Source organism: Dryobates pubescens, chromosome 23, assembly GCF_014839835.1.
Source record: "Dryobates pubescens isolate bDryPub1 chromosome 23, bDryPub1.pri, whole genome shotgun sequence".
In the NCBI taxonomy this organism is placed as follows: Eukaryota; Metazoa; Chordata; class Aves; order Piciformes; family Picidae; genus Dryobates; species Dryobates pubescens.
The window spans coordinates 6,534,714-6,543,579 of record NC_071634.1 but is presented as its reverse complement, the minus strand read 5'-3'; the positions used below and the strand labels follow the sequence as shown (position 1 = coordinate 6,543,579).

The following is an 8,866-nucleotide window of genomic DNA, read 5'->3' as shown; positions in this document are numbered from 1 at the left end:
AGAGAGAAAAAAAATTACATCTAATTCATTAATAAATAATAATAATAAAGCAGCTTTGTGTTTCTGGGCATTTGGCAGCAGGTCTGTGTAACAGCTGTCAGACATCTCTCGGTCTCAGTTGAAAATCACCAGGTTAATTGAGCAACACAAAAGAAAAGGTGGTGCAATATTATGACAAGCCACCAAATCTAGCCAAATGCATGAAGTATTTTACACATTACCTATCCCTTCCCAAGAATTCCTCTGGTTTTAGCCTGCTCATTGCAAACAGGTAGCTGCTGAAGTCGCAGATGTTAACCACAGTGGTATCTGTCTCTTCTACTAACTGGCTGATTGATTCTTATTTTTTCCCCTCTTTGTTTTCATTTTCTGAACAAAAGCTTGTTCGGGGTAGGATCACTAGCTCAGAGATGGAACTACAGTGCTATTGAATGAAATCCCATGTAAGTCTTTGTTGCTTTTGCTGCAATTATTGTAATCACATACCACTGAAGAGCTAAATAGTTAGGAACTCAGATATGTGGGCTTTGGTTATGCTGGATAGAATACTGGCATATCAAATGGATGTACCACTTCCTACAGGCTATGTTACAATCATGATGCTTAGCAATAAATAATCAGAACCACAACCTCAGATTCAAAGTGCTGACTCACTTGAGGCACCAAGACAAGAAATCAAATCAATTCACATAATGTTAGAATGGTAGGGGTTGGAAGGGACCTCAAGGGATCATCCAGTCCAACCCCACGCTGCCAGAGCAGGATCACCCGGGGCAGGTCACACAGGAACACGTCCAGGAGGACTTTGAATGTCTCCAGAGAAGGAGACTCCACAACCTCTCTGGGCAGCCTGTTCCAATTAAAAGACTTATTTGTAATGTTCAAAACTAACAGAGCAGATCCTGGGCTGCCAAGTTACACAGGCAGCACAGAGGGCTCTGAACCTCTCCTTCTGACTTGGCGATTCTTGTGGTCCCACAAGACACTGGAACACCACATCTGATGTGGAACACTCCAAGACATATGAAGTCTTCAGATGTGAAACTTTAAAGGCTCTCTAAGCTTCTCTCTAAAGCCTCTGAAGGCTTTACTCAAACCCCTCAAGCCTACTTGCTCAGGATGAAGGCTTTGCCATACATTGTACTTGGCTGGAGACCAGGGAAGAGCCTTTCATGGAAGTCCACGTTGAACTGCATGGCATTAATGCAGCATTCACCCCCCCAGAGACACTGTCACCACTGTCAGCACGAGAGGGAAGAAGCAGCTTTCCAGCAGCAGCAAAGGCTTGTGTCACTTGCAGGAGAAGACTCTGCACGTTGTTAGTTTGTTCTGTGCAAGCAGTAATCGTTCTCGGTGTCCAGGGAGCTGTTGTAGCCCGAGGATGGGTACAGGTCCCTCTTCAGGATCCTGTTGACCATGTTGATCAGGACTTTCTTGTACTGCTGACGTAGAAGGGAGTAAACAAATGGATCCGATGCAGCCTTACTGTAGGTGAGGCACTTGCTTATAATTCCCCAGTAGTAATTTATGGTAACAAAAGGAAGGAGCTCTATCAACCTGTTAAACATTAAAGAGAAAAGGAAACGCTTGAGTGTTGCATTCACACCGAGTCCGGCGCTCGGCTCAAGCTTCATGAAACATTAAAGCAGCACTTATTTTTCCTACAGCACACGGTCCCTGAAGGAGAGGAGCCCTGTTCTTACACCTTCCATTCAATAAAGGCAAAGGCCACTGGGAGGCATGAATCATTGCCTCTATGGAAAGAGGCAGAGAGTCTGTTTTCAATGTCCGTGCCCTGATGCCTCAAAGAAAAGAAAGCACTGCAGCTTCTTGCTCACTTGCTGAATTTAAAGAGTTCTGCTGGTAAATGGTCAAAATCTTGGTGGCAAAATTGGCTATCCCTCTCCCATGGTAAGCTTGAGGCAGACAGAGGTGACCTGTGGCACCCAGGATCACTCAACATAGCTGCCCAAGTACAGCTGTCTAGTGACAATTGAGATGTGCCAGCACAAGCCCCGTGGCTGTTGTTTCTGGAAGCTGTGGGTCTCCTCCAGGTCCTGTATCCTATCTGCCCACCTATGCAGGTATTTTGGATTCTATGCAACTTCTCAATGACACTGGAAACTTGGTTCCAGATCACTGAATCCACCTCCTCAGATACAGAACCTTTGTTACAGCACTGCTGTGAATGCTCACATATGCAAAGAGGACTGCTGACAGACCACTGTAGCATGAAGAACAGCACAGAAGTGTCTCAGAGAGATCTGGGTGGCACCTGCAATCCCACAGTATGCTAACTGGACCTACTTACCTGTGACTGCTTCAGTGCACTCTTGGCTAACTGCTGGTGTGGCCAAAGTAAACAAGGAGACAACACTTTTATCATCATTACAGGACCAGTCAGCTCTCTCCAGATCTGCACCTCCTGGCCTGTGCTTCATGGATGATTAGTGGCCTCAGCACCTCAGTCGAGATGGGTGCATTAATCATGGGGGGAGGAACTGCAACAAACCTAAAGCTTTTCCCACAGAAATGAGAGCAAACCCTTAGAATCACAGAATCATAGAACCAGGAAGGTTGGAAAAGACCTCAAAGATCATCAAGTCCAACCTGTTCAACCTGTCATCCAAGACCTCAAGTGCCATGTCCAATCCCCTCTTGAACACCACCAGGGATGGTGACTCCACCACCTCCCTGGGCAGCACATTTCAAAGGCTAACAACTCTCTCTGGGAAGAACTTTCTCCTCACCTCCAGCCTAAACCTCCCCTGGCACAGCTTGAGACTGTGTCCTCTTGTTCTGGTGCTGGTTGCCTGGGAGAAGAGACCAACCCCTACCTGGCTACAACCTCCCTTCAGGTAGTTGCAGAGAGCAATAAGGTCTCCCCTGAGCCTCCTCTTCTCCAGGCTAAGCAACCCCAGCTCCCTCAGCCTCTCCTCACAGGGCTGTGCGCAAGGCCTCTCCCCAGCCTTGTTGCCCTTCTCTGGACATGTTCAAGAGTCTCAATGTCCTTCTTAAACTGAGGGGTCCAGAACTGGACACAGGACTCAAGGTATGGTCTAATCAGTGCTGAGTACCGGGGCACAATGACTTCCCTGTTCCTGATGGCCTTCAGACTCTTCCAGCATACAGCTGGCATACAGCTCACCTGCAGTGGGCAAACTCTCCAGGAAGGTAAGGGAACAGGGTGAGAAGGTCTGTTACCTGCACTTTTTAATTCTTTTTTGTAAAGCCTTTTGCAACAGCAAGAATATAGATCTTTGCTATATTCATGCCTGAAGAGAAAAAAGCACCATGAGACAAAATGGCCCTTTCCTACACCCTAAACTATCATAGAATCATAGAATTGATACAGTTGGAAAAGACCTCAAAGATCATGAAGTCTAACCTGTCACCCAACACCTCATGACTGCTAAACCATGGCACTAAGTGCCACATCCAATCCCCTCTTGAACACCTCCAGGGATGGTGACTCCACCACCTCCCTGGGCAGCACATTCCAATGGCTAACAACTCTCTCAGTGAAGAACTTTCTCCTCACCTCCAGCTTAAATTTCCCCTGGCGCAGTTTGAGAGTGTCAGGGCTTGAAGATCTAAGGCCAGAAGCTTTCTCAAGGCTAAAACAACCCTCTGGCCTCTTTCCAAAGTGCAGAGCTCCCAACTTGCAGGAGAAAAGTCAGAAATCAGAGCAAACCCTTCAGACTGGTCCAGCGTACCACTGGCATACAGCTCACCTGCCGTGGGCAAATTCTTCAGGAAGGTAGGGGAACAGGGTGAGAAGTTCTGTTACCTGCACATTATTATCATTTTTTATTATTATTGAAAAAAACCCAGTAGTTGACTTTTGAAGCTGTTCTAATCCCTCTGCACAGGAAAACCACCCTGCCACCACTGGGGCTGAACACGGCAACAAGCGGTTGAGCTGTGCCAGGGAAACCGCTCGCTTGTGTGTGTAAAAGTGAAATCATTCCTCTGGTGAGTGCACTTAAAAACCAGGAGACTTCTATCTGAAGCTGTCAGAAGACTTTCTGTCTGAAAAAAACCCCAAAACATTCCAGTGGATTCAACCCAGAGAGAACAGGCAGACACAAAGTGTAAGGAAGAAAGAAATGTACAATAAATGACACTTGCTGCATGATGGCTGAAGTTTCTCCCACGCTGGGTATCAGCCTAATACAAGCAATGTACATTTGCTATTTGCAGGATTGATGCTTTTCTAGAGGCACTAAACAAGAGGAGTAAAGGCTCTTTCAGTCATGAAAACAGATGCATTACTGTGTGTTCCCTTGAATGCATTATGGGCCCAAATATAATTGCACTGAAGCCAACAGAAGACAAATTACACAGATTTTAGGAAGATAAAGAGCCCGGCCAAATCAAGGCAGCCTTGGAACTCTCCATCTGAATGCAGTTTGGTATTGTTTCCTTGTTTTCAGTGCTGCTAAAAAAATATATCTAAAAAATGGAAAAAAAAAATGCATGAAATTCATCTGTCAGCTCCCAGGGAGCAGATGAATCTGTTGTTAATGATCACAGATGAATCCACTGCTAATGATCACAGATGAATCTCTTGCTAATGATCACAATCTCATTCACATTTCTGGAACGAGGAGCTCACAGCACAACCTGAGTCACCAGGCCAAAGAGCAAGAAAACAGGGAAGGTATCATTCACATTGATACTGCTTCAGTGCCAGCCCCACAAATAGCAGAGGCAGGGAGGAGTGGAGAAGTGGGCACGGCAGCAAGTCCTCCAACCTCACCTCCACCATCACCTGAACACTCTCTTGCCTTTAGGGTAAAGAGTCTTTGAGGATATCCTTCTGAGATACTTCCCATTTTGCTGTCACTGAATCAATTCAGTCCTTGTGATGGAGACAGAAGCTGTACCTTGACACACACATTTCACAGAATCACAGAATCATTTTGGTTGGAAAGGATCTCCAGGATCATCAAGCCCAACTGTCAACCCAGCACCACCATGCCCACTGAACCATGTCCCAAATGCAATGTCCTCTTGTTCTTTGAACACCTCTAGGGGTGATGACTCCACCACCTCCCTGGGCAGCCTGTTCCAATGCCTGACCACTCTTTCAGTGAAGAAATTTTTCCTGATATCCAACCTAAACCTCCCTTGGTGCAACTTAAGACCATTCTCCCTTGTTCTATCGCTTGTTACTTGGGAGAAGAGACCAACCCCCACCTCACTCCAACCTCCTTTCAGGTAGTTTTGAAGAGGGAGAAGGTCTCCCTTTAGCTTCCTCTTCTCCAGACTAAACAACCCCAGTTTCCTCAGGCAGTTTACATAAACCAACCCTCACTCTTCTCCCTAGTGCCAGTTTCTCACACAGAGAAAATGCTCCATCTGACACTTGCCAAATGCAAGGTCTGAAGAAGGAAGCCACTTCTATTTTAGCAAGTTACAAGGAATATTTCCCACCCTAAAAGCTGTGGCAGTGCTGGGATTTGCTGAGCTCGGTGTTGTTTAGATGGAAAGAAGATGGCAAAACCCACTTTGCTTAATTATATCTGGATTAGGGCAAAAGAGAATAGAAAATGACTCTCAATGTACTGAAGAGTGGTCAATTAACCTTTCAGCTCTGTGATGTAATGTTAATATTTGTAATGATCCTTTTGACTGCAGGGAGAAACTGGAAAAGGCAGTTATCTAGGCAGCCAGCCAGGAAGTCCTTTCAACATATAAATGCCAACTAATCCTAAAGGTCCAAAAAACACTGTCATTTTTGTGCACTGGCCTAAACCTCTCCCCCCTGCCTAAGAAAAGGACAATGCTAATGCTCATAAACAGCCTATATAGATGTGGCTGTGTCAGGTCAGTGCACTAAAGCTGTCTGGCTTCTGTAAGCTGGCGTAGCAGCAGACCTCATCAGTTTGGTAGCAGCGTTGGGGAAGCCCTGGCCAAGGTGGTTCTGCAGACAAGTGCCCCTTTCTCAGCACAAGTCTGTGCTCTTCAAGGGTGCCTTGAACACACTCTGAAGCGGGAAGTGTTTTAAAGGCATTTGTGGGAGACGTAGCCTGGTTTAGCTTAGAGATGAAAGGCTGAATCCTGAGGTGCTGTGATTCAGTGGAGTTACTCTGGCTTCCAGCTCAGCCATTTATTCAAGGTTTAAAAATAATAACCATATGCTGTTTAAAGACTAGCAAGTAAGGAAGGAGAATGCTGCCTGACTACTTCAAAAGGTGCAAACCACCAGCAGTGGATGGCAGTAATCCTGGCCAGCTGAGGAGCATGGTGTTTCCTATACATTTAATAAGTCCTGGGAGGTAACTCTTACACTTCATCACAAAGCCATCCTGCACCCTTTGAAATATATTTACAGACATTCATGTTCCCAGACACTAATCTTATCTGACAAATTATCAGCCTGGATTAATTTAAATTATGTCACCTCAGCTTCCAACAGCAGCAAGCTTGGCCTTATGCCTTAAAACAAAATCAAACCAAACCAAACCACAACAAAACAACAAAAAGCACAAGAAGCCTGAGCTCATCAGGAAAAGCTGTCTGCTTTCCTCTCTATGTGCTAATAAGGAAGGGTGGCAAGTCTTTTAAACTGCTTTCATCTCCCACTGGCATGTAATTAATTCCTGGTGCTTGTCCTAAAAGCCTCTTGCACTTGGCAGTGGCACCCGGACTTGGCTGCAATGAGGGAGGGAGAGCCAGGCACTGTTTGGGTCAGGGTGTGTGTGTGTGTGTGTGCTCTGCCCCTCAGAATCAGCCCCAGGTCTTCATCAGGCTCTGGCATCCCAAAATGAGCTATAGCCCACTCACTTCCTCGCTGGGCATCTGTGCATGAAGGGACAGACCAGGCTGGGAAAGTCCCTTACCCCAACAGAAGATACTGACCTGGTGATAATGTAAGGACCAAAACAGATCACGAAGGACCCTATAAAAATGCTGATTTTCTTGGTTGCCCGCTGCCGCCTCCTCTTCTGCTCGTTCAGACAGCGCTGCTTCACACTGCCAGGGGAGAAGAGCAGCCCATGGGTTAAGGCAAGAAGCCAGGAGGTGAGATATGAGCCCAGGGGAGAAGGGAAGGACTCGCTCTCAACCCGAGAGTCCCTGCCCCAAGAGAGCACAGGACGGCCCTAGTCGCGGACTGTGGCAGTATCCAGGGGAGAACAGCCCCAACCCCACCAAGCCAGCCTGGGCACAATCTCACTCACCAAAGCAGCAGCCTCCTGTTAAAGGGAGCTTGGCCAAGTGAGAGCACCCGGCAAGTGAGGCTAGCATTTAAATAAAGCAGGCTACAAATGCACAGGGCACCTGGCACTACGAGCAGTGTCTGAAACTAGAGGCAGAAGCACTCAGCATGTGGCTGGGACAGGCAGGAGAGCAGAAAAGGTTGGTGGGGGAGGCAGGACATCCTCCCTGCCTGGGGTACCTACCGCCTGCATCGCGGGGCTGTGAACACGAACACGCACACACGCATTACCTGGGGTGGATATCCACCAGCAAAACCAGAGTCTGCATGGTAATAATGTCTATCCTCTTGCAGTGGAACCGGGCAACTTTCAACACCTTTAAATAGGTGAAGCACAAGATCACCAGCGACAGCATGAAACTGGTGGAGTGAAAGACGATGGTGAACACTGTAAACCTTCTCCGCTCCGTCTCTTCCTTCAGGTGCAAGGTGCAAGAGGCATAAACGCTGCTGTAATCTACCCACGAGTAAAACAAAGACACCAAGGGGAAGGTGAGGGAGTGGAGCCACGAGTAGCCCATCAGTATCACGGCGTCCTTGTACCGCATCTTGCTGGTGTAGCTCAAGGGGAACACCACGGCAATCCACTTATCGATGCTGAGCGCTGCCATGCTCAGCATCGTGTTGGAAGTCAGGAAAGTTTCCAGGAAACCCACCGCTTTGCAGACGCAGCCCCCGAGGGGTTGCTGGTTCCTCAGGATCCCCAGCAAGGTAAAAGGCATGTTGAGGACGGTGAGGAGCAGGTTGCAGAAGGATAAGTTCACCAGGAAAACCCCGGCCACCTGCTTGCGGATCTCCGTGCTGTAGATGAAGCATAGCAGCACCAGGAGGTTGGAGAGCAGAGAGACAACCAGCACCAGCACGAGCAGCAGCGCCAGCAGCACGCCTGCCAAGTCCATCTCTCAGCGGGTCGCCTGGAGCTGGCGAGGGCAGGAGAAAGGGCGCATCCGAGCCGACACCGCAGCCTCGCCTGCCGCCGCCCGCAGCCGTCCGCGCATGTTGCCGGGGAGCAAGGGCCGGGGAAACGGGGAGCAGAGCCGGGGGCCAGCGAGGTACAGGGAGAGGAGCAGGGGGCGGGGTGCAGAGCCGGGAGAGAGGGTTGAGGGGAGTGGGACAGAGCGGCCGGCAGCGGCAGAGGGGAGAGGACCCCGGGGTTAGCGGGGATAGGGGTCCCTGATAGCCGTAACAGGGGGCGAGGGAGCGGGGTCCCGAAGAAGTGGGGCTGGCAGGAGAAGTAGGGCTGGAGTCAAGGGTAGGGGGGCAAGGGCAGCCAGCAACGGGGTAGCACTCTGGAATCGGAGCCGGAGCTAGCGGGTCCGGGGAGACCCGGGGACCGGGGCCGGGGATAGCGAATCCAGCGTTAGCGGAGCTAGGGGTAGAGAGGTGCGGGACTAGAGAGGAAGGAGGGTAGGGAGGTCCGAGGGTAGCGGGTCCGGCGGGTAGAGAGGCCTGGGGCGTCGGTGCCGGGGGCCGGTCGGGCCCGGCGTTGCGCGGGGGCCGGCGCTCGCTGCGCGCTGTCCGCGGTGCTGAAGCGGGTGCTGCCCCGACGGCCGCGCAACCAGCCCGCTCTTCAGACCGGACCCCTCGGCCTCTCCCGCTCCGAAGCACCCTCCATGTCCCACCGCGGCTGCCCCCGCTCCG

At 49.6% G+C, this 8,866-nt stretch overlaps 1 protein-coding gene across 1 annotated transcript; it reads right to left on the bottom strand.

The window, feature by feature from the left end:
- GPR78 (G protein-coupled receptor 78) lies at nucleotides 1-8,197 on the bottom strand. The gene is made up of 3 exons (XM_009909051.2): nucleotides 7,457-8,197; nucleotides 6,868-6,981; nucleotides 1-1,557 (listed from the first exon to the last, which is right to left on the bottom strand). Exons 1-3 carry the CDS (start codon nucleotides 8,122-8,124, stop codon nucleotides 1,320-1,322), a joined length of 1,020 nt encoding a protein of 339 aa, XP_009907353.1. The 5' UTR covers nucleotides 8,125-8,197; the 3' UTR covers nucleotides 1-1,319.
- Nucleotides 8,198-8,866: the final 669 nt, after the last annotated feature.